Source organism: Alosa alosa, chromosome 21 (assembly GCF_017589495.1).
Source record: "Alosa alosa isolate M-15738 ecotype Scorff River chromosome 21, AALO_Geno_1.1, whole genome shotgun sequence".
Lineage (NCBI taxonomy): Eukaryota > Metazoa > Chordata > Actinopteri > Clupeiformes > Clupeidae > Alosa > Alosa alosa.
Window position 1 is genome coordinate 23,207,488 of NC_063209.1, and position 26,508 is coordinate 23,233,995.

At 46.3% G+C, this 26,508-nt stretch overlaps 1 protein-coding gene across 1 annotated transcript; it reads right to left on the reverse strand.

Annotated features, from left to right (window-relative positions):
- Window positions 1–1,246: 1,246 nt before the first annotated feature.
- On the reverse strand, window positions 1,247–24,869 carry n4bp3 (NEDD4 binding protein 3). Its single transcript, XM_048230903.1, has 6 exons — window positions 24,699–24,869; window positions 6,341–6,790; window positions 4,394–4,633; window positions 3,955–4,362; window positions 2,938–3,231; window positions 1,247–1,885 (listed from the first exon to the last, which is right to left on the reverse strand). The coding sequence occupies exons 2-6, from the start codon at window positions 6,755–6,757 to the stop codon at window positions 1,247–1,249; spliced, it is 1,998 nt and encodes a 665-aa protein (XP_048086860.1). The 5' UTR covers window positions 6,758–6,790; window positions 24,699–24,869.
- Window positions 24,870–26,508: the final 1,639 nt, after the last annotated feature.

The following is a 26,508-nucleotide window of genomic DNA, read 5'->3' on the forward strand; positions in this document are numbered from 1 at the left end:
AACCAGTAGAATATAAATTTAAAATCAATACATAAAATATTTTTTTTCTGTTCCTTTAGTTATTCACAAGTCACAGTATCAGCTCCTTATCCTTAACCGTTGACGCAACAACCACGGAAACAGCAGATATCTCAGGCAGAGGACAGAAGGACGTCAAGTCAACTGGACATTTTTTGGTTCCAGGCGAATAAGTCCTCTTGTTATTTTATTCTTCACTGAAAAACACAAGCTTTGTGACATTGCACAACGTCATTCCTGGGGATTTGTCATATGATACCCGGATATCATACATGCAGTGGGGTGTGTGTGTGTGTGTGTGTGGGGGAGGGATACAGTGAGAAACGTGTGAAGAAGAACTAGGAGGAGGCTGGTGGTATCTGAAGTTCATGCCTGTCGTTCTTGGGTGGGTGTGTGGGTGTTGGGGGCAAGTTCACATGTAACCCAAACCCTCCTTCCTCATTTTCTTCGCCGGGGTGTTTTTTTCCAGGGTCCTCTAAAGTGCAGCATGCTTGTTCACAAGAAGAGTGCACATGTTCAAGCCAAACGGGGATCTTTTTTTATTAAAAAAAACAAAAAAAAGGAACTTGGCCACAGTCACTATCTGCAGTCTTTACTCATCGCATAACAACCAAAGAACATCAAATTTTCTTCTCCCGGTTCTTGGTCTACTTGTATGATTAGACTATTGCTTGGGGCATAGACATTTGAGACAGTATTTATCACTCAGAGGCTATAAAGCTGTGAGGGCTGATCTTATCTGAACTTGCATGACCTAATTACAGCTATTCATTTGTGTGGAAAAGATAGCTGAGATAACAAGATGGGCTTTTGTTATAAACAGACGCCATAGCTTGTCTTCAGGCCAAACAGTACAAGATGATCTTGAATGCTATAGAAAAAAAAACAAAGTCCCTTTTTATATCCTCTGGTATCTCCTTTCCTTTACGAAACAAGCTGCAAACAAATCCTACAAAAAGAACTCCACAGACCAGTTCGCAGAACATGTTTTGGTTTCCTTTGCCAAACAGCAAAAAAAAAGGGAATAAGTAAACCTAGCAATCCACAGTAAGGAAAATACATCCAAATATTCTTTATAGACAGAATGGAAGACAAGTCTCACAAAAAGTCCCATTCTGTTTTTAAGGTGGAAGTTGGTCATTTTCATATTTTTAGACACCAGTTTTGTTCCCTTCCCCAAACGTAGTCCAGTATGTGGCTGAGGGGGTTGGTGGAGGAAGACGGACGATCAAATCTCGGACGACTCGATCCTTTCGATCCAAGGCAAACCAGAAGGCGGCTCGTCCTCCTCTATCAGATCTCTGCCCATGTCACCCATGCGCCTGTCTAAGCTCCCACCACCCCCACCACCCCCTCCACTGGCCCCCTGGCCCCCCCTGAGCTCGCGCAGCTCCCTCTCCAGGGCCTCGCTCTTGTGGTACATCTCCAGGTAGCTGGCCTGGAGCTCGCGCTGGTAGCGGATCACCTTCTCCTTCTCCGTCTGCCAGGTGTGCCGCTCCGCCTCGAAGGCCGTCGCCTGCGCCTCGTTCTGTCGCCTCTCCAGCAGAAGCTCTGCCCGAAGGCGGTCCTCTGTGGCGCCGGACCCTGATGACCCCGATGACCCCGGCGTCTCCTCCGAGTTGCCTCGGTGGTCGGGCGGTTGGCAGATTGGCGTTACGCCCGGCGACGGGCGGTTGGGCAGGGCAAGGGCGGTCTGCAGGGCGAGCTGCAGCGCCTCCACCTGGCCGTCTTTGTTGCGCGCGTCGGTGCGGACCTGCCGCAACTCCGTCTTGAGCTGGAAGATCTCGCTGAGCTTGCGGGCCACCTCCCCCTGCGAGTCGCGCAGCTGCTGCTTCAGCAGGGAGATCTCACCTGACTTCTGGCACACCTGCAGGGGAGAGGAGAGAAACAAGAGAAAGGTATGAGTGATGCTCCTTACCGTATGCAAGTGAGTGTGTCTGTGTGTGTGCTATGGTGTACCCGCTCTCAGCATCTTTCATTTGAATATTATCTCCCTGAATTAAATTATATATATATAAAAAAGTCAGTAAAGATAGACTTTTCCTATTCCTTCTGCGAGACTATAAACAAATAGGGTTCCTCACCAGAAACACACTTGCAGAGTTGCAAAAAAAAATCCCACATTTTTTAGAAGCTTGTTTAATCTTTTGTCTTGGTATGCAGAGTTGGTATGCAACCTCCTAGTGCACAGTGCTGCATCCTGTACACATCCAGTTAATTCTCTGTAAATCCCACACCCCTTGCTCTCCTCCCCTCTCCTCTCCTCCTTCCCTCTCCTCTCCATCCCTGCCTCTCCTCCCTCTCCATCCCTTTCCTCTCCTCTCCTCCCCTCTCCTCTCCTCCCCTCTCTCCATCCCTCTCCTCTCCTCCCCTCTCTCCTCTCTTCTCCTCTCCTCCCCTCTCTCCTCCCCTCTGCTCTGCCTCATTCTCCATCCCTCTCTCTATCCCTCTCTTCATCCCTCTCTCCTCTCCTCTGCTCTGCCTCATTCTCCATCCCTCTCTCCATCCCTCTCTCCTCTCCTCTGCTCTGCCTCATTCTCCATCCCTCTCTCCATCCCTCTCTCCTCTCCTCTCCTCTCTTCATCCCTCTCTCCTCTCCTCTGCTCTGCCTCATTCTCCATCCCTCTCTTCATCCCTCTCTCCTCTCCTCTGCTCTGCCTCATTCTCCATCCCTCTCTTCATCCCTCTCTCCATCCCTCTCCTCTCCTCTGCTCTGCCTCATTCTCCATCCCTCTCTCCTCTCCTCTGCTCTGCCTCATTCTCCATCCCTCTCTTCATCCCTCTCTCCATCCCTCTCTCCTCTCCTCTGCTCTGCCTCATTCTCCATCCCTCTCTTCATCCCTCTCTCCTCTCCTCTCCTCTCTCCATCCCTCCTCCTCCCCCTCCTCCTCCTCCTCTCGTCTCCTCCTCTCCACTCACCTCCCACTGCGTCTCCTCCAGCTGAGGGTTGGTTTCCTGCGCTCCTCCTCCTCCTCCTCCTCCACCTCCTCCTCCACCTCCTCCTTCTGTCCTGCGGAGGCTCTGGCACTCGGTGCGGAGTGCGTCGGCCTCCTGCTGCAGGCGTCCGCGCTCCTGCTGGGCCTTGTAGAGCTGCAGCTGGAGGCCACGCTGGGCGCGCTGGGCATGCTGGGAGACCTGCCGCAGCTTGGCGGCGTACAGCCGCTTGAGCTCCTCCACCTCGCGCTCCCAAAGGCGCTGCTTCTCCTCGAACACCTGCGCCAGGCGGGATACGGGAGACTTCTCAGACCCAAAAAAGAAGAGGTGGGAGGGGGGGGGGGGGGGGGTGGACAAGGACAAGTGAAGGGAAGGATGAAGTGATGAATGGAGGGGGTGATTGTGATGAGTGAGAAAGAAATGAGGGAATGCAGAAAGAAGGAAGGAAGGAAGGAGAAAGTAAAAGCAGCAGGAGCAAGGACAAAAAAAAAAAAAACAAAGACAAGCGATGGTTAACTACGTTTCACTACGGGTGGGATGGGTTGTGCTGCTTTTATCATTCAAAAAACAAACAACAAGGGTTTGGTTGAGTGTGGGAGAGGGAGCATTAGCACAGGCTGATGGCTGGGATAGGATGATGGGGGAGGGGGGGGGCTATGGAGGAAAACTCAGGGATACACAGCTGTGGCACATAAAACCCAAGCAGGTGGAGACATCTTAACTGAGCAGAGGGAGCCAGTGAGTGTGACTGGGGGACGAGGCTGGACTGGAGCAGAGGGCCTGTGGCCAAAAATACCCTCGTCTGTTCTGGAATGAGGCCAGTCTCAAGGAAAGGCTCTGACTTTGTGGCTCAATATCAGAACAGGGGAGCGGCGACACTGTGCCAGGAATAATATGCTAATCGTGCTTAACACAACTGCTCAGATGTCTCTGTCCACTTGAGAAAGTTACACCTGAAAAACCATTAGCATCAGATAAATGTGTTGGAAGAGAGGAGCTCACCTGTGCGATGGCGTCTTCGCTTTCGTCCAGGTTGCGGCGCATCTGCCTGAGCTCGTGGTCCTTCTCGATGAGCCTCTCCTCCAGGTCCCGCACCACGTCCTCCATGGACATGGACAGCTCGTAGGGGGGCGGCGCTTCACTCCCGTATCCGCGGAGACGGCCCAGCGTGGCGGCCGCGCCCCCCGAGCCCGGCGGCGGCAGCGGAAACGAGGCCTCGGTGGTGGCGGAGGAGAGCGCGCCCCGGGAGCCGGCGGCCGAGTGGCGGTCCAGCGAGCCGATGTGGTCGATGTGGCCCATGGAGACGCTGATGTGGCCCAGGTGCGGGCGGAAGGCCGCCGGGCGGTATGGGGCCAGCAGGCTGCTGAGCGAGTGGTGGCCAGAGTCGGACGCGTTCTCCTCCTCCTCTTCCTGGCTCAGGTGCCGGTGGCCCGGCGTCTGCTGCTGCTGCTGCTGCTGCTGCAGGGGGCCTGCCGTTGCCGTGGTGACGCGAGGGCGACGAGGAGGACGAGGACGAGGTCGCGCTGGACAACGACTTGGACGTCGCCGCCGTGATGTAGGACGGGCGCATGCCGTTGCTGGGCGCCGGCGCGTCCGAAGCGTCCTGCGCCGGGTAGAGGTTCTGCATGGAGCTGAAGTTCTTGGGCGTGACCGGCTTGAAGGCGGACGGACGCAGGCGAGACTGCGGGCGAGAGCGGAGAGAGCGTGAGCTGTCGCCGGACGAATCCATCGCACCGCGATGCCCCGCCACAGAGGACGGGACCAATATGCTCCTCGGCTTTCTTGAGCCGGCGCCAAGTGCCACATACTAGATTGCTACGAACGGACACTGTCCTCCCTTGTCCATATATTTCTCTTTTCATTACACGCTTTCAATGCAATGGATTTGGTGCGGGCAGCTTAGATTTGATTGCAGCCATAAATTTTACACTGCCGAGGCCTGGACACAGAGTCTACATGGCAAGGACTGGACAGCTTATGTGATTTACTCAAATATGAGAAAGAATGGGGGGTGGGGGTGGGGGTGGGGGTATGGCTCACTCAAGAATTAATATCCTTCCTATGAGAAGAGTAATGGCAGCAGCACAGAACTAACAGCAAATATCTTATCAAGAGACAGCTATTCATTTAATAAACAGAAAAGTGATAGAGCAAGAATCATTCATCTCCACTAGCCTTCGGCCCACGAAACCCATATCTCACACACGGCCTTCTGGGAGAGGTTCCTACTGTCGTCTAGAGTAACCCATGGGCCTCTGTGCTGTGTAACTATAGTATAGAATAACCCATGGGAATCTGTGCTGTGTAACTGTAGTATAGCCCATAACCCATAATCTTGAATTTCCCCATGGGGATCAATAAAGTATCTATCTATCTTTCTATCTAACCCATGGAAGAATAGAATACTGTAACCCATGGGCCTCTATGCTGTGTAACTGTACTATAGAGTAACCCATGGGCCTCTGTGCTGTGTCACTATAGTATAGAATAACCCATGGGCCTCTGTGCTGTGTAACTGTAGTATAGAGTAACCCATGGGCCTCTGTGCTGTGTCACTATAGTATAGAATAACCCATGGGCCTCTGTGCTGTGTAACTATAGTATAGTCCATAACCCATGGGCCTCTGTGCTGTGTAACTGTACTATAGAGTAACCCATGGGCCTCTGTGCTGTGTCACTATAGTATAGCCCATAAACCATGTAAGAATAGAATACTGTAACCCATGGGCCTCTGTGTTGTGTAAGGCATGAGACTTGCATGGCTATGGGTCAGTTTGGTAGGATGTGTCCCAGAAAGCATTACACTGAGCTAGGAAATGAAACATTTTTCCTCAGAAGTTTCCACTGTGAGTTTTATCTGCTGAGGTTTCATATCCTTTTACAACAGTGTGCACATTCACCAACTACTGGTATAGTTCACACAAATAATTAAACCACATTTAATTTAATAATTTATGAATACTTCCTTAATACTCCTCCACTAAGCACACTTCAGAAGGCTAAGGACCTCCCTAAACGATAAATTATATATACCAAAGTGGGCATGTACACTGAATGTACTTCTTCGATTTACCATGCAGCTCCTGTATTGAGAACACTTGGAATAAAGGCTCCATGATGAGAGAAATGGAAAGTAATTATCATAAAAAATATGGAATTATAAAATGTTTTTCTGTTAGCAAAATGTTTTTCTGTTAGCAATTTCTGGTCCCCTAATTCTAAACCACCACTTCTGTCCTGCAGTACAGCTCCCATGAGTGAAATTAAAAGTCCTTATCATCAAAAATGATGGAATTACATTTCAACACAGTAACTACCAAGCTAACTCCTCCTTCTGTTGTCAGACCAGCAATCCAGCCGCTAAGTAAGTAACAGTAAAGGGGCCTACCTTGTCAAACTTGCCCCCCATGGGCAGGGAGTTTTTGCTGACGTCCACCTCCTTGCCGCCCTTGTGGTAGACTTTGGCGTAGAGGTTCTCCTCCTCGCGGCCGTGCTCCCTCTTAATGGAGGACACCCCGGAGGAGATGATGTGCTTGCCTCCCTTCGGCTCCTTCTTGGCGATGTTCAGGTAGTTGAGCAGCTCCCGCTGGTTGAAGCCTTTCTTCAGCAGGCCGTTGCTGTGGCGCGCGGGCGCCTGGGGCATCGCCCGGTTGCCCTTGGTCGGGGAGACGTCGGGCCTCTCGATCAGGCTGCCTACACTTCCCATGATGCAACGGGCTGAGGCCAGGGGAAGGGCGGAGTAGAGGTCACCGCCGAAGCTCTTGCTGGGATCACGGGTCAAGGACAGAGCCTGGACTGTTGCCATTGGTTACAATGTCTGATGGCTCCAAAAGGAGGTCTAGAGAAAAAAAACAGAAAGGAAAACAATAAATAAATAAATAAATAAATAACCTGACACTATAAACTTGTTACTACAAACTGTATATTACTAAATAACCTCTGGGAAGAAATTGTATACCCCATATCCATTATACGTTATATATCATATTTTCATCCACTCGGTCACTCTGACAATGTAAAATATATATATACATTACTCTTCATCTGCCATTAATAGAAAATCTGGTACTTTCAAATCGACTTCTGAAAAATCTCTGAGAGCTGGATGTCAGGTCAGTGTGTCTTCATCATCAGTTCATCTTACTTCTCAGGGTAGCCTAGTTAGTATGACACACATTATAGCTCTGGATGGTCAATGCTGGATGGACACTGTGGTAAATTCTCATGTTCGTCGCTGGGCTTTTAGTGCTTGACCTGCCAAGTATTAAACTGGCTCAGTGATGGATTTGGGGGCAGCTCAAGCAGGTTAAGGTTAAGCTGTTATCTCCAAAAAAAAAAAAAAGATATCAAATACGGTTGAAATACACCCAGTCATAGCGGACTGATGGATTTTCACATAGGCTTCATGTGTTTGAAACGAGAGGCACAGACACGTATTCATGTCCTCACGCACACTGCCAAACACACACACACACACACACACACACACACACACACACACACACACACACACACACACACACACACACACACACACTCATCATGTACTGTACATCCCAGCTGTAGGAACACACATGTTGCATGCAATAAGGGCTCATGTGTGTGTGATACTGAACAGCCTGATGCTGTTAATCCTGCCAGTGCAACAGCCGTGTGATTCTAATTTAGACGTCCTGCTTCACCAGCCACTGGCTGAGAGAATCAAGTCCTTCCTAAAGCATTTCCTCCTCGTCCATGACTGGATGTCTGCTCCGCACCTAAAAGCCTGGAGCTGCCCCCCCCTCCTTCCTCCTCCTCCTCCTCCTCCTCCTCCTTTTTCTCTCTCACTCTCTCTTTTTCCTTCCTTCCTGGACAGCTCATTAAGGAGCTGTATTGATTTCACCCGACTGTTTTTTTCTCTCCTGATCTAAACATACCTCACTGCCTTCAGGCAACATAAGAGGCCCAAAACACCACACCCACACACACCTACACCCACACACACTCAAGTGGATGTGCCCCAACACAACACAAACACACACACACACACACACACACACACTAACTCTCCACACCTCTCCAGCATACACAACAACATCCCAAAAAAGGTAAAACACAAAGGTAACATGGAAGAATTCAGGGAAATGGCTGCTGTCATTTATTGATGACTTCATTCGTTTCCAAATACCTTTTGCCTTTTTTCTTTCACTTCTAACACTTACAAACAGCAATCATTAAACTCTTGGCAAGCGATGCAATAATTGACTCCCGCGGGTGAAGCGCTTATGTAAATTGGCCTAACAGGGGAACGCACGGGTGAACCCTCTTACCCAGTGAGATCAAAAAGCCAGCTCATGTTTTCATGCATGAGTCAACGTTTCTCCAGAAACACACGGAGGTGCCCACACGCACGTACGGGTGTGTTACCGGAGATGTGATTCTGCACTGCGCGGTCAGGAGAAACACATTTAATCCCAAACAATGACTGACAAAGATGAGGCACCTGATAGAGTGTTGGTAGTGTTGAGTCAGTCACACACAGAGGTAAAGTATATACGTCTGAATGACAGCCAGCAGGAATGATGCAAATTCAGGAGATTCATTCCCAACGCTCTTATTATGAAATGCTGATGCTTCCTGTCATCATGACACTGGCGTGTTCTTAGCTATTTGTGTGGGTGGGCTGGGCTATAATAATACAACTAATTCATTTCAAATATGGTGAAATACAGTACATCATTTAAAACCATTTCAGGGGAAATGCTGATACTGCTACCTGGGGGCATACAACAATATTATACAACCTCAAAACAGAAGAAGTTGGGACGTTGTGTAAAATGCGAATAAAAACAGAATGTGATACAAGTCTTGTAAACCCATATTTAGCAGCAAAAAGGACATAGACAACGTATCAAATGTTGAAATTAATATTTGGACTATTTCATGGAAAATATATGTTAATTTTGAATTTGATGCCAGCAACATGTTTCAAAACAAGTTGGGACGGGAGCATGTTTACCAGTGTGCTGCTTCACCTCTTAATTTAACACAATTCTGTAAATGTTTAAGAACTGAGGAGACCATTTGCTACAGTTTTGAGAATTAAATGTAATGTCCCATTACTCCCCAATACAGAATTTCAGTTGCTCAACAGTATGGGGTATAATAGTCATGTTTTTCATTCCATTATGCACATAATTTGACAAATCTGGACTGCAGACAGACCATTTTAGCACCTGGACTCTTCCTCTATGGAGAAATATCGTACTATTTAAATATGTGCAAAATTCAATTTGCCATTGTTTTTCTGAAATATTCAAGGTCTTTCTTGGAATAGACATTGCCTGGATGGTAGTACATGTTGCTCAAAACCTGTATACATCATTCAGAATTTATTGAGCACTAAAACATTGTTGGATAGGTTGGATACTTGGATAGGCCCTCTCCTCTTTAGCCCAGATGAGTCCATGATTTCCAAAAAGAATGGCAAATTTTGATTGGTCTAACCACAGGACCTTTTTCCATGTTACCTCAGTCCATTTTAAACAAGCTCAGGCCCAGATAGGACGGTGGTATTTTCTGTATCATGTCTCAATACAATTTTGGCTGTTTTAGCTGTTTTTTAGCTGTTTAGTTTTGACTGCAGTTTTTGAATTGAGTATCAAAATGTCCACATAGACAATGGTTATCAGAGCAGTAGAATGGGGTTACTTGCACTTCAGCCTGGTTGGTGCTCACGGAACAGGACGCAGAAGTCAAGAAGGGAGATCCAAGGTCTAACAGGAGCCAAGGAGCCGGACCGGAGCTCCAGAAGGAGCAGGACCGGAGCACTCAATGCTTTTTATTTGTGCAAACTGACTAACGTTTTGACGGCCATGTGTCTTCTTCAGAGTCCTTTTTAATATTATGTCCTGTAGATGATGAACTCCCCAAATACTTCACAATTTCATGTTAAGAAGCATTAAAATTATCATTTGTGCACACAGGTTTACACAGAGTGATGAATACCCTGCATCTCTGGGATGCTCTTTTTCATACCCAATCGTGTTGCCAGTTACCCTAATTAGTTGTGAAACATTCCTCCTTTTGTTTTCTTTAGCATTACACAACTTTTCAAGCTTTTAGTTACCTCCGTCCCAACTTATTTTGAAACATGTTGCTGGTATCAAATTCAAAATTAACATATATTTTCCATGAAATAGTCCAATTTGTCATATTCAGCATCTGATACGTTGTCTGTGTCCTTTTTGCAACTAAATATGAGTTTAAGAGATTTGCAGATTCTGTTTTATTCACATTTTACACGTTACCCAACATTTTCTGTTTTGGGGTTGTATTACTGTAACATAGAAGTAATAACAATAGTTAGTGCTATCTCCAATAACCATTAATAACAGCACTAATGTTACTGGGTCAAAGAAGACCTCAGCTCCAGGAGAAAAGAGCTGTCCCACCAGCCTGGCCTGTGTGGGAGAGCAGGGAAGAACCCTTTTAAACAGAGGCCACAAATCTCCCAGGGCCAGAGAAAAATGTAACATCCAGTCTGTTTCCATAATTTCCCTGCTTGCTTCCACACTGCACGAAAGAGAAAGAGAGAGAGAGAAGGAGGGAGAGAGAGAGGAAGACAGAGAGATAGAGGGAGGCCGTATGAGCTCTGAGTCGTGGCCTGATTTATGGTTCAGACGAGTCCCCCCTCGCTGGCCAAGCCTGCCTGCCCTGAACACAGCACATTCCTCACTCAGGGACCAGGTTTAATTAAAGGCCTGCTCCTCAGAGTGAGAGAGAGAGGGAGAGAGAGGGAGAGAGAGAGAGAGAGAGAGAGAAGGACAAGGAAGATGGGAGGTAGGGGGAGAGAGAATGAGGGGTAGAGAGAGAGATATAGAAATGCAGAGTTGCCATTTGTTAAACTGCGCCTGAAACTGTAGCCTTTCTCCTGGCAGTAAACATTTCTACAGGCCACTGCAGGCTAGTTCAGTATGTCTGTTCTAAAGGAAAGAAATAGGATGTGCCAAGCACAAGTGTTGGATCTCTCTACTTTGTGTGTGTGTGTGTGTGTGTGTGTGTGTGTGTGTGTGTGTGTGTGTGTGTGTGTCTGTCTTTTGGGGAGGGGAAGGGACCAGGTGGCTAATGGAGAACAAGTGCATTTTGAGTGCAATCACTGAGTTTTTACGTAAGTGTCCCATTTACCTTAATTTGACTGAGGGGTGACCTCTGTTGGGGGGGCAGGTGTGTACGTGTGTGTGTGTGTGTGTGTGTGTGTGTGTGTGTGTGTGTGTGTGTGTGTAGGAGGGCTCATGATTATTCATTCAGTGAACAATCAAACAATCATGCATCTCTGCGATGCCCTATCTGTGCTAGTGTTTCAACAGCACACTTTATATTCAGTGGAGTGGAACATTTCAGACTTAAAAGGACTTGTCCCATTATGCCACCCACCGGCACCAGATTGCCATATGTCTGGCCCTTGGTATTGATTGTGTTTTAAGGTCTCATTAATATTTCAATAACTTGGATTTTGCAGAGCACACAAAGACCCCAAATTGATCCTAAAAAGCTCTCCGCTCCAGGCCAATGCTACTTAACAGGGAGTGAAATAGTCAGGTTTGCACTGATGATATAGCTCCAAGCAGAGTGAAATGAGTTGAACTAGCAAGCATGCTTGCAAAGCGTAAGTTCAGACCTTGAAGCAAAACTTCATTAGTAGTTGGAAACCTCATTCTCCACAATTAACATCTGAACTCCGGTAGTCACAAATAATGCTCAATCAGCAAAACCACTTTCTTGTAAATCTGGACGTCACATGAGACGAGGGGGGAAAAAGTGTGCGTTACGCTCCCCCATGACTGTTTCTGACTGGTACCTTTAATTAACGACACTGATAAATGAGGTGGACTGAGGCTGCTATGCAAAGGGGAAGACCACTGGGGAAGGTTTCCTCTGTTGAGCGGCCGTTCATCTGACATAGAGGAAATTGCGTCGTTCACCACTAGCAAATGAGCAATGTCGAAGCCCCCCACCCCCCACTGCTGAGTCAGCACACTAAGGATTTATTATCAAGCTTTAAAAATGGATTCTGTTTGGGCCGGCAAATGAGCCACGCAAAAAAACACCAGTTTTCTCACAGCGCGGCGGCCGATGCCTGAGATTGAAGCACGATAAACAATAAGTCATCATTATATATATAAAAAAAAGAACAACGATTGATGTGACGAAGCGGCCTGACCCCATCTGTGTGGGCGGACCATTGGGCATCCGATGATGTCACAGGGGACCTCAGATTTAACGGCTCAGCGCTCCGGAACACCAGACGAGGAAGCAGAGCACACAGTTAAACAAATTGACAATTAAACCCTGGCTTCCCCGACATTAACAAACCATGTCCATTTGCCTCTGGGGCCATATGCTAAATGTTAGTGTCTTATTTGTTCAAGGGTGACTGATAAAACGGCAGCATCCTAACCAACTCCCTTCATTTAGGCCTAGGCCTCGCTGAGTCTGTGGTGCTGCCTCACTGACTACTTCATGAAGCGTCGAAACCTTTTTTTCATTTTTACGAGCGCTTCACAATATGTCATTTACCCCGGCACTCTGCTCCGTGACCTGAGGTGAATATTGCATCTGTTGGACATGACATAAATCACTGAGGCCTGGCAGGCAGGGCTCACTTTGTGGTGCTGGTTTATAAGTGCCCCCCTTGTTCCCATGAACACAAGACCCCCTCAGTGGAGATTGCATCATGGTGGTGATTATAGCCACATAAGGGCAGTATTCAGATGGCGTCAGCACCCTACATACAGTGAGCCATTTTGGTTTTATGGGCACAGTCGGTCTTGGTCACGCTTTGGCGATAGGGGCAGAGGGGTGCACACCGAACCACTGTTAGGGGTCAAATGTGGAGGCTGGGAGGGGTCAGGGAGTGAGTATGATTCTTATTTACACCCACCACAAGCCTGGCAGAGTCCCCCTAAAGCACATCACTGTCAAGGTCTCGTGGGTCCATTTTCTAAATGGTCCTATTGGCCCCACCAGTCACTGGCTGCTTAAAGAGACTGTAACAACTTGCCACTGATATCTTGATATCCATTCACCAAAACGGTGATAATGACCAAAGTGTGTGTCAGGAGGAAAAACCATGAGGAAACAGGTCAATCAATATCTCTGGTCTCAGTCATGAACATCGCGATACCTCCTGTGTAGTCCTTCTCTTGTTGAAGTATACTGAACTTTGGTACATAACAAAGGACACATCTGTGGCCACAAAGCCACAAAGGTCACTTTCCCACAAACTAGTGCACCTGCTCACGCTAATGGAAAAAAACAAAACAATACAGGGCAGGGGAGCAGAATGCAGGTCTCTTCCTCATCATAAACCCACAGGAAGTTGCATCTGTACAATCAGGAAGTAAATGTAAGCACTTCACTGCAGGCAGGCAGGGCACGTTCCCTGGCTAGTCTCATTCTCTCACTATTGGCTTATTGACTCTCTGTTAGTTCATCGGGCGATGCTCTAATTACATCTGTGGTTATCTCTGCAAAACTGCCTGTCGGTCCACGACATGAGAGATATTATGTAACCAAAATTCAGTTTTACAGAACAGTCCACCAGGGACAGCAAAGAACGTACCGCTCGGTTCTGCGTGAGCCCGGAGCAGAACAACAAGGTGACCGAGGATCTGTGGTTAAATACTACTCAGCCTTTGAGAATTTAACATGGACGCCAAAATAAAATCTTATTAGAAGTGCAAACGACCAAATGAGTGCGTCAGTGGGAGGAAAAAAAACGAGGCTGTTTTCTGCTGCTTCCTTCCAAAAATGAGATTTGCTTCTTACCATGTGAGAAAAAAAATCCATGTCACACCACTGTATTATTAATAAACACCTCTGAGATTAGGACTAATAATTGTTTATTTAGCAGACGCATTCATTGAAAGCTACTTAACGCTCCAGGTGAGCTATTCAATCTCTCAGTATGTGTGCTCTCTGCCAGGGAATCGAACCTGTGACCTTGTTGTTATTAGTGCCTTGCTCTCGCTGTGCATTAAGAAAAGAGAAATGTTTGCCTGGGATTAGTGCGAGAATGTGTGACATTGTTAGGAAATACCACATATAAGCAACTCTTTCCAATGACAGAGATTAATCAATTTTTTTCACACAATGACAACAAGCGAGCCCCACTACACCGACCAATTGTTTCCAGTGCGTGTGAGAACAGAACAATGTTTGCAGATGGCCTTAAGGCTGATTAGCCGTGGTGGAGGGATACGCGAGGTCGTGGCGTGAACTTTAAACCTGATTACCGCTTACCGCTTGTGCCACAAGGGACCACAGGTGACCCTGGAACGTCAGGGTTGTTTTAACAAGCTGGGTCTCTGGCCGCCATACAAACGTTCCCTTCACTCCACTCTCTCTATCCAGTTCTGTAGTCTCAATGCAACTCTAAATATAGCAGCCAATGCATGGATCTCTCGTTCATCAATAGAACACATGAACACATGCACAGGGCTTTAGGTTCTCACTGTGTCAAGATTATTTATTTATTTATTTATTTATTTATTTATTTATGTTTGGCGGCATTGCACTATCGTTTGCCACAGCCACTTTCAATTTCAAAACTATATTGTCATTCCCTCTCATCGCGGATTTGCCCGTCACCCTTTGTGTCCGAGGGAAATGTTAGTTGTGCCAGGCTAGTATCCCACTGAAAGGAGATTTTAGGTGGGCGTGGCCAAGCAGGCTACTGAATGAGTGTGTCACGTCAAAAACTGTAGTAAATTTGACCATCCTCATGCTATCTAATAGCATTGTAGGGCTTTTACAAACAGGCCAATTTGAATTAAAAATCTACTCGTCTGGCCCCAGCCTTGGCGCAACTGGCTGGGGCACCTGCACTGTACGCTGGCGACCCAGGTTCGATTCACGCCCCGTGGTCCTTTCCGGATCCCACCCCAACTCTCTCTCCCACTCACTTCCTGTCATTCTCCACTATCCTGTCACGTTAAAGGCATAAAAGCACAAAAAATATATACTTTAAAAAAAAAATCTCATCTGTACTTCACAACAGAACGTTCACTCAGATAGCCTCTTCTCAAAAATGACCACACAAGCCTGGATTGTGTGACCAATTCTGGAGCAGATCCAGGCCAGTTTGGGGCCATATATGGTCCACACACCAAGGTACATTCTGGGTTGTTTTTGTCATGACCGCACAGCTCCAAAGGGCCTACGGCTTCTCATGCCAAAACAAACACATTTTTTTGCCTCCAGTTTACTGGATTGTCACCAGCCAAAACCCGCCCATTCACCCAACAGTGTCCGGCTGTGATCGCCTCTCTTCTCCCCTGTGTCTGGTAATCCAGTGCCATTTAATTGCTTGTAGTTATTCAGAGTTAAATCAGTAATCTGCTTTAATCCCGGAGTATGCTGAAACTGGCTGAAACAAGCGACAGCAAAGGGACAGAACATTTACACACAGCAGAGAGTAAAAAAAACAATCCATGAAATCCCATGTTCTGAAAAAAAAAAAAAAAAAAAAACGGATGAGAAACATGACAGACCAGATTGATTCTCTTGGACGTCATCTCTGACTATACCATTGCCATAAATAGATGTGTCACAGTCGAGAGTCGAGTCAAAAGAAGAAGAAGCTTGACTTGTTTTGCATGCCACTCTGATCTCCTGAGCTCAACACCACCAGTTGCGATGTATTGTTGCTGTTGTTGTTATGATTATGATTCATACTCAGTTCCCTCGAGCCAGCACAGCAAGCAGCAGCATCTGGGAGGGAGAGAGAGCACTCGAATACTGAGCTGCTCTATTGATTCAGCTCGAGGCTCGCCCTCACTTCCTTCTGTTTGCCTGCCTGCTTTTTCACCTTGAGATCAACGATATCGCCACTGTCTCCTTCGCAAACAGTCTCGAGGGCCACACCGCCCGTGGACCTTGCTCTCAGGCCCGTTAGGGAGAGTTCTGTTTTTGGAAAAGGGAAGGGTGTGATAAACCTGCGAGAGAAAGAGACATTCCTTACATTTCTGGGCAGGTAATGATTAATATGCCCTTTCAGGCGGCTATTAGATGAGGAGGTCTTGAGATAAGCGTAGGCAGAGAGGATGGAGTTGTTTTTTTTATGACATGAACTGGTTCAACATGAGACAAGTGCACCACATTTTACACTGAACCAGAGTTGTGGGTTAAAACTGGCCGTATGGAAGTGTTATCACCAGCATCCAATGGCCATCTCACTTTGAACTAAAGTGATGGTGGAACGGCAACTCCAGTCGTGCTTAATGAATATTGTCATAGGACACAAAATGAGTACCTAAGATAGCAGTCTCCGCCCTGTGATTATGTATTTTGCGGGAGATCACCATAATTAGATTGTCTGCTAGGAAATCTTGACTCTCATGATGGGGAAAAACAACAGGCTCCTGACTCTCCTGCGATCAGGCTCCGGAGAAAAAACTCGGAAGTCGGAAAAACTTGCTTCTACCCACATGCTGCAGTGGAGTGGGTTTCTGTTGATCTCTGAATCAGCGCTTTTCAGGATTTTCTCTTCGTTGTAGAGTTTCAGTAGAGACGCCACTTTTGTCTAACCTCTTGGTTTCCTTCTTACCAAGTCTCAGCTGTGCGATAGGATCAAAGCCTGGACATGGTAGACTGACGCAGAACAATGCTGGATGACTGACACATAAACAGGTAGATGACTGACACATAAACATGATTCTGGCTCATCTGTTCTCATACTCATAACATCCTCTCAACTCAAATTTAAACAAATGCACTCACACCACAGTCAAAGCCAGCAGTGACTTGCCCTGTTCTGACTTGACCTGACTCTCATAAGGTTCTTGTAAACGCAACTGGAGCAACAAATAGTCTTAAGTGAAGAGTGTGAGGAGTCTTAATGAAAACCCGTTGGTATTGCTTACACAACCTCCGAGAACTTCACACCTCTCGTATCCTAAACATTTTCTTCCCCCACCAACCATTCAGAAGGACACCCTCAAGTCTCTCTAGGCTCAACCAAAAAGACAGTGTCGACAAAATGAATGAAAGGCCAGAGGCTGGTTTAAGACCTCCATGGCTGGAGCTGAGAACACCACTTGATGGAAACAATAGGCAGATCATTTGCATGCAGATTACAGTCCACGTCGGGAATGAGGATGTTGTGTTCTGGTGAATACCCGCACCAGTGCAAGTCTACTGTTTTTGTTTGACATTGTGATAAAGGATTAACCTGCCGTCATTTATTTCAGTTGCAAATTTGGCTAATTCAAAAGTTAATCAGGCACAAAATAATCCTTTTTGTCAATCATCAGCGTGGCACTGCATCAAAGGGCATTTAGTTTATTCCATGCTGTTAGGCACGGAGGGCCAATAACCACAGCAATAAAGCATGATAAGAGAAAAGAATGAACTAGTAATGGCAGATTTAAGAATTCTAAAGGATGGTTAGAAGAGCCAATGGTACAGAATGGCAAGAATTCTACTTTGATTGACATATTTAAATAGAGGAAATAGTCCATGTACAACTACTTAAAAACAGAGTCCTGAATGGAAACTGAAAGTAGTACTGTATCATTGCTTTTAGAAAAAACACGTAAATGCTCACCAAAGTATGTCCCAGGTAAAAGGCACCGCACCGGCTGATGTAACCAGTGAGTCTCACATAAGAGTGCACACACACACACACACACAGTCAGTCACCTGTGAGTAAACCAGGCTCTGAATTTTCCCCACTCTCGTTCACCTGCTGCTTTCACTTCCCGCCACAGCGCAGGCTAAAATCTGCCACAGTGGCTGCGCCCAGGCTCTGCCCATAGTGGGAGGAGATGGACAGCGAGGCCTGTCCATAGCTAACCCATTCATTCCCAAGGGCTGCCAGCAAAGCCTCCGGGGATTATGTGTCTGGGCACTTTCCCCCACTCTTCCCCACCAGGCTCCCGCTTGTCCTTTGTGAAGCAGAGGTGCCCTATTCTGCAGGCCACTGTAGTAGGACCTGTTCTCCAAGTTTCCAGATAAAAGATGTGTTTTTTTGTTTTGTTTTCTTTATTCTGGAAACTAACTGTCGCATAGACTGGTTACCCTTTACCTCACCTTACCCTTACTGGAATATGTTGATTTCCTTTTGGGCTTATCAGGTAATAGGAATAAACAGTTAGGAGTTAGCAACCAATACACAAAGGGATGGGAAGAGCACACACACACACACACACACACGCACGCAGGGAAAAAAGAAAGTGCTCTGGTCCCACAGTATGTCCGAACAATGAGGTTAGTCTTTACACGCTCAGTTGGGTAGCCCAGCCAGTTCTCCACAGAATCATGTTACATAATGTTTGGTGGGAGACACTTGGGTCGAAAAGGAAAGAAGGCGAAACTGCGTCCTTTTCATAGGCTTTAAGAGAGCAAGTTTGACTTTTGTCCCCTTTTGTCCCGTGTGATCCAAGACCAGAGCTGTTCTCACCTCTGGAATGCCTTCAGTCCACAGCTCTATCAATGCAACCAAAGTCCTTCAGCCTTTGGTCAGGGACCAACCTGCCCAACTTAACAGGCTAAACACAAAGCCTTGGGAGTGAGCATTTTTGCTTTTCACTTACCAAATCTACACAGCTGTGAAATTACATGTAAGCAAATGGCGCTGCCAAAGACCTGAGCGTGTATCGGATAAATGAAGAGACGATGGCAGACACACTACAAGCTGTCACTGTACTGTACATCTCCTCTTCCTGTTCTTCATTCTGTACAGCCTACAGGCAGGTTCAGTCACTTGTACATTCTTGGAATTCTGACTCTGACAATGTTTGAAAGGGGGGGATATGTGTGACAGGAAGCCTGGTGGAGTGGAGAGATGATTGAGTGAGATGTGTGTGTGTGTGTGTGTGCGTGTGTGTGTGTGTGTGTGTGTGTACATAGAGGCAAACTTTCGAGAGAGAAACTGTGTCAATGCAGGTGTCTGTGTGTGGATGCTTGTGTTTGTGTTTCTGTATGTATCTCGATGTGTGTATAAGTGTGTGTGCGCTTTCTTAAGTGTGTGTGTGTGTGTGTGTGAGTGTGTGTGTGTGTGTGTGTGTGTGTGTGTGTGTGTGTGTGTGTGTGTAAGACAAAGAAAGCATATGAGGAGGGGAGTTCACTAGGGACAAGTCCGAGCCTGCTCTCATTTACTTGTCTGAGGAACGAGTGTAAAGGGAAGAGAGGGAGAGAAAGAGAGAGAGAGAGAGAGAGAGAGAGAGAGAGAGAGAGAGAGAGAGAGAGAGGGAGAGAGAGAGAGAGAGCACATAACTAATAGAGGCAGGCAGACTACGCAAAGCTGCAAAGCCAGACTCATTTCCTTAACCTGAGCTTCCAGCAGCACACAGGGTTGAGTGACCTTCCAAGGGAACTTTGAAGGCAGATTTTCCAGACAGGACACAAAAAGAGCAGTGATGCAGGAAGGCTGAAGGAGAGGCAGAAACACAAAACCAGAGAGAGGGACAAGCAGGCTACGTTCCACATTTAGTCCTGTTCATTAAGTAAATATTTAAATCCAAGATCAAAAGCGTGACAATAACTTTCATATTGTTTCCCTATTCAACTTGCTTCCCAGTGTCCAAAGAGTATACCTCTTTATCACATATTGACTCCCACATTTGATTGTGTTAATTAAGTAAATTTGCATCCAAGTTTGAGAGTGGAATAATAACTTTCATCCATATTGTTTCCCTAATCAATCCCCAGCTTCCGAAATGTAATGTACCACTTTATCTAACCCCACATTTGAACAATGAAGCCTTTCCAAGCCAAACTGAATGGAATGCCATCATCAGTCATCTATTTTCCACTGTAGTGGACAATGACGATCCAGCCCTGCATGCAAAACACAGCTCTACTAATCCAATGAGGGCACTCCATTCATGTGTTGTGGACAAGGCTATTGACAAGGGTTACATAATATGTTGGGTGACAGAGGCATTATGTTTGCCCCGCTGATGCACTGGGGCATTGATGAAAGCGGATTTGTAGTATCTGGCAATGCATCGGAGAGTCTTTGAAGGTAAGGGGCTGGAAAAAGTTGCATGTTTGCCAGAGATAAAACTCAAAAGCAAAACAAAAGGAAAGAAAAAAACATATGCTATTCACTGACATTGATTCAGATCCACCCCAAAGTGAATCATATCTCCAGTGAGGATTTCACCGCAACAAAAACTTAAGCAAAAGATGCATCCTTCCCCATTCCTCCTAGTCTCCTCAAAGCCAGCTGTGAGTGAAAAATAAGCCGGGAGCACATCTCCCAATCCTGATCCCGAGGGTGCCGTTTCAGATTCCATTTATTTATTTATTTATTTATTTGGTAGGCAGCCACTTGTCTATTTAAAGAAACAATAAGAGCAAGTGTGTTTGACTCACGCCCCACTCGTACTGAGGAGCCACGGTCCTGAGAATAGTGTGTGCAGTTATTGAAGGGTGCTCCACATAAATGTGCCTTTGAACACCAACATTCCCTATGCAAACACACTGTGTGCTGCAATGCGGAGAAATCAGGATAAAGTCTATGCCGTGTGCTTGGTCAATATGCTGTATCCCTAAGCGTTATTTTCCCCCACCACCACTCCCAAACAGTGCATACTAACTGCTCCAGTGCATGCAGGTCATTGCCTATTGCTATATCGAGATTAACAACATTAAAATGTTAAGCAGAGCAAGTAATACAGTGAAAAACATCATGTGCTGGTCGTTTCTCATTCAATGCATTGTACTATGTGACATTAACACGCTGTAATCACGGCGCTGAACAATAGCCCTGGTCGCCTATTTCTGGATTTTTACCCGTCCCCCCCCCCCTCCGTGTGTGTGTGGTATTTCAGAGAGAGACAAAAGGCTGCGGTGGTGGCAGACCTGCCACTCCCCTCTCCGCCACCCTCTGGCTGTGACCTCTGCTGAGGCAGCCCCATAGCTGGCCGCCCCGTGGGGCTCGCTCCCATTGTCTCCACAGTCCAGTAAAAGTGATGTGGAGAGTGGACCGGGGAAGGGGGGGGGGGAGGGGGGAGGTTAACTCACTCGTAGGCTGATCGTACGGATGGAACAGGGGACTGGACTGGGTGAGTCGTGGTTTACAACAAAATCAGAGGGAGGAAGAGTTAAAAAAAAAGGAAGCAGCCGGGGGCCATTTTAGGTATATTGGGTTAGCAAAAAAAAAAAAAAAAAAAAAAAAAAAATCAGGATGTGCTTCAGGGGCTTGGAGTGTGAAAAGCACCTAAAAATCCCCACAAGTTGCACTTTGAAGTCGAGATATCAAAGAACTGTGTGAATCGACAGACACACAAAAAGAATCACAGAGTCTCAAGGCCCAAGTCTTTTGAGAGAAATTATTCTTGTCTTGTCATGGTTTTCTTTTCCCCTTAGATGGGGGGTTGAGAGAGAAAAAAAACTTCATTATGAAAAACTTTCTAGTTGTTAAGTTGTGTGCAGGCTAATAAGAGGCTAAGCTAGTGCTTCTGGCACTGTTACAAAAGCAGAGGTTAGCACCAGTCTTTAATTACTGTACCTCGGCACAGACAATCTTCTTCACAGAGGATAAAGTGAGGTAAAGACAAAAGGGAACCTGAGATGAGAGAGAGAGAGAGAGAGAGAGAGAGAGAGAAGGAACGAGAGGAAGAGAGGGAGCAAGGGAGGAGCAGTGTGTGTTTGAGTGCATGTGTGTGTGAGGGAGGAGCAGTGTGTGTTTGAGTGCATGTGTGTGCCTGTGTGTGTGTAACCGTATCTAAAGAGAGAGGGTGAAATCTGTTTAATCCTAATCCAGCACGAGACCATCCCGGCCCTGTCAGATCAAGTGCTGAGCCCCATGGGACGCCAACAGAGAGAGAGAGAGAGAGAGGGACAGACAGAAAGAGGGAGAGAGAGAGGGATAGAGGGAAGGAGGGGAGAAGAGAGAGAGAGAGGGACAGCCAGAAAGAGGGAGAGAGAGAGAGGGATAGAGGGAGGGAGGGGAGAAGAGAGAGAGAGAGAGACAGGGAGGGGAGAAGAGAGAGAGAGAGACAGGGAGGGGAGGAGGGCGTGAGTGAGAAGACGAGGGACAGCCGCGGCTCCGTGGATATCAGGGCTTATTAGAGGCCCGATTAGCCCCCGGGGAGAATCCCCTGCTCACGGGCCCTGGGCCAGGGACCTTAGGCAAGGCCAGCGGGACCATCTGCCAGAGGAAGATAGCAGGGCCCGATTCTCACAGCATCGCGGGTAGAAAGTGTTTTCCTCTCTCTCACTCTCTCTCTCTATCTCACACGCTCTCTCTCGGACTTCTTTTGCCTTTTCTCAAGTCTCTGAGCTCACTCTGGCCAGCACTCAAGCATCCGAGATGGAGTCTGGGGCTGCTTAAACGGCACACCAATGGAGCAGGAATTTGGCGAGGAGGAGGAGGAGGAGGAGGAGGAGGAAGAGGAGAGCAGGGTCAGCGGAGATAACGTGAGGGGCTGGGTGTTGGAGTGGCGAAGGCCCTCTGGGGTAATGAGCTTTGCGGCCCGCGGCGGGGATCGGCGTGGTGGTGTTGAGAGACCCTCTCACCACATTTCTTTCATGGCTCTCTCTTACGCTCCACTCGAGGACAGTTGACACTCATGTCCACTCACTCACTCTGAGTTGAGCAGGATACCAGACCCAGAGACACTATTGCCCTTTTATGATTTTATTTGTTATTACTGTTTGCTTTTGTTTATGTAAAGCACATTGAATGAGCTCTGTGTATGAAATGCGCTATATAAATAAACTTGACTTGACTTGACTTGACACTACCAAACCATGATCCAAACCCCAACCCACCCCTCCATGACGAACCATAAAAACGTTAGTCAGAAGTAGCACAGCTGATGAGGCGTACTGCCGCTTCCTCATCTTCGATTAATCATCATGATCGTATCATGTCCCTCAGCGCTGTGGGATGTTTTAGTTTGGGCAAGCAACGGAATGCTCGTCCAACTTCTCCAAGACTGTGCTTAAGTAAACAATTCTCTCCTTAAAAGAAAACAGGCCATTTGACTTCATACCATTCCACTTCATCAGCTGCTAATTGTGTGAAGATCCCAAGATGTCTCAGCCAACTCATTGTTGTTGTAAGGCTTGCGGTGCATTATCTTAAACTGAGCGGAGGAACTGAACGACACGCTAGCACTTGAGCAGGATGCCTTCAGATCAGCCAGCAGCTATTTCCAGACAATCATGATGATGAGGAGGGCTCTGATTTGGCCAAAAAACACACAGCATGTGTCGTGATGTCAGTTTAAGTTGACGCCATAAGCTGCCACCTGCCTGTCATGCCACACAAAAAGCCAGCAGGGGGTCTTGTGTGGGCTATACGTTAGAAAGCACATATCATGACAGTCCACCCACAGACAGTCTGACAGACAGAATAAGATGTGACGTAGAAAGGCTGTTTGGACCCCAATGTGCCCCACTCCACTCCTCCACCCCCAACAAGTGCCACCTTACAATGGGCCCATGGCTCGAAAGGTCAGGGGTCACCCAGTGGCCTCTGGTAACCACGGTTACTGGCTGGCATACTGGAGGACTGTGGTGGTTCCCTTTTGTCCCCAAACTGCTGGGCATCAAAGGGAGTCTTTGCAGTTGAGTCTGGGACGGAGAGCTCGCACCCAAACATTTTACAACGAGAACAAATGGAATCCTGTGCACTGCTGTGAGAGTTTGAGGTCGCAGCCCTCAAAGACCACCATGACAAATGTTATGTGTAAGAGGGTCAAGCACTTCAGAGTGTAAGCAGAAACTTCCCACTTGAATATTTTTTTATAGGGAAAGTAATTAAAACAAATCTTTCAAAAAAACGTATTTAACTCTATAGCCTATAGCTCTATATCTGTAGCCTAATTCTAGATTACTGTTAAGCAACAAATGCCACAGTGGTCTTACAAACTACGATTAGTGGTCTTATGTTTACAAATTTTTATAGAATCTAGCCTATGTGAGATTTTCATTGCGTGTGTCAAGAATGTCGCAGATGTAAGAACTATTTCTGTTTTCAGTTAGCGGTGCTGTATTTAAAGAGTGTTTTACAACAAACGGGCTAGATTTACACAAAGATAAAGTAGCCTAAAGTAGGCTTGAAAGAACATAACGACATGCAGCAGTCCTGTCCTGCAGGCTATCCGACCAGACAGCAAGGATAGAGAAGTCGTAAACCCGGAGTAGGCTAGAGGTGGGAATTTAACAGCTTCTCTAATTACTGCTCTTCCTTTAACTTATGTCATTGAGCATTTCCGATAGCGATGAGTAATAACTTGCAATAACAGAGAGCTCACATATGTGGCAAGTCACGTTTTGTTGTCTGACCAACTTTATGTCGCTGTGGTCACTTAATTAATTCGAGGGACAAGCCTCTCAAAGAATGTGTTACACCATGGTCACTAATCCGGAGGCAAACAAAGTCGGGGATTGCTACTGCTGTAAGTAGTCTTGGCTATCTCGTTCTGTGCGCAAATCTTTCTGAAGACTGCAAAACTGTCAGATCGCTGTTATTTTCTAAATCCAGCACACGCTGCTTAGTGTAGGCTAGCGTTAACGTAAAATCGGCGCTCGCTTACTCACTGCTCAATCGATCTGACGCTCATGTCACAATTTCGGCTTGCTATAAATTCATTGTGTATTTATATTTAAGCCGGACTGGACTTCGGAAACTTGCACAGGACAGTGAAATGACGACAAGAAGCACTTCAGAAAATACGCGAACGTCTGCATGCAGCAAGTGCGCACAAATAACCAGCCTCTGTTAAAATCGCTAAACTGAAACTTACCATATTTCACAAGTGCATTGGTCGCTGTTAATAAAAAGTTGCTCTTCTGAACACTTGATTGTTAAAAATATTTGCTCCTTGATGTCGGTGGAGATCGCAAAGCGTCGTGGACTCGACTGTGTAGCCTCGTTGCAGTGCAATGTTGAGTAGTGTGGCACTCTCGCTTTTCCCTCTCTGTGATTTGAACTGCGCTGCACACTGAGATCGGGCCCTGGGAACTAATCCGATCCTCCTCACAGGGAAATATGTGACCAGTGACGACCGTAACTCAATAGTGCCCTCTAGCTAAAAATGGAACATAATATGCATCTTACATAGCCAACGCATTATCCATACCTCTCCAGAGTTAATTGCATAATAGGTCTTGCCGAGTGAGTGGTTGTGATGTTGACAGAAAGCCATGAACACTGGAAATTCCGAGACAGTTGCAGCAAGTTTGAAGATGATGAAGTAGGCTAGCCTACGCGAAATAAGTCTGCCTAATGGCAAGGGCCTGCATTAGCTAGGCCTAGTGCTCCACTAAGAAAGCATGAATGTCAAATGTATGTCTGGTTGAAAGAAAAATAAATAAATAAATAAATAAATAAATTTGAAAGAAAAATAAATACATAAATAAATAAAAAATAGCCTATAATAGGCGGCTATTAGCCATATTTTTTCGCTGGACCAGAAGCTATCCATACATGTAGCCATCTATTACGTGACTACTGTAGGCCTACTATGTGAACGTTTTTCCTAAATAAACTAAATAAAATATATGACATGTTTGTAATGACAATGATATATTTCACTATAGCCTTGTTCTGAACTAGAGAAATAAAATAGTAAGTAGGAATAGAATAGTCACACACATTGCATTGTGTTTAGCTCCTCCACCGCCGTCGCATGTCATCAAAGGTCTTTAAATCAGCATCCTCCAATCCTGACCCGCAGTACAAAGACCACTTTAGAGGCATTACGCCAGGCATCTACTCGCATTTATGGGTGCTTTGAATGTCAGTTTCCAGACTTTATGGCATGCGCATCTTTCAAGTCCATCTTCACCCTGTCATTATCGTTCTTCTACCACAGACGGCACATGTTCGCTCAGCCTCAAGGAACACACCTGAGAAGCGCATATGTGTGCGTGCTTCCTGTGTGAATAGGTAAGAGAACAAGCTGTCACGAAGGTGTGTGTGTGTGTGTGTGTTTTTAAAGAGGGGTTAGGATAGGATGCGTATGTGTGTTCGTGTATGTGTGTGTGTGTGTGTGAGAGAGAGAGCGCATGAATTATTCAAGATTAGATCCAAAAACGACATACATTTGCACCGTCTAATTAATTGCATTGGTAAACAGTCTATGAGTGCCAACAAATCAGCCATCCAATTTCAGCTAAAAGTAAAGTTGGCTTTTCACGTGGTCTGCATGCGTAATGCTGCAGTTTGCTATAAACGTCTTCACATTCTACGCGCGTCTTTGATGATTTAATGGGATTCTGTCAAGTATGCCGTTTCTGCCACGTTCTCAAGTGATGCCCCCTGCTGCTGTGAGTATGTAATTATTCCGTACTCCTTATTTGAAAATTCACCACAAATGAGCAGATAGAGTAATCAAAATAAATAACTCTTTTTGCACTATTAGTTTTGGCAATAGCCTACATGAGTCCACAATAACAGGAAAGAAAAAAAAGCGGACTGTCCAAGTACATGATATTTGGATATGTTTGTAAATATTTTATTAGGAAATGGAAACTAATCATGTAAAAAATCATAGAAAACAAGACAATCCCACACTCCCATGCAATCCCTAAAACAAATATGCTTTTCTTTAT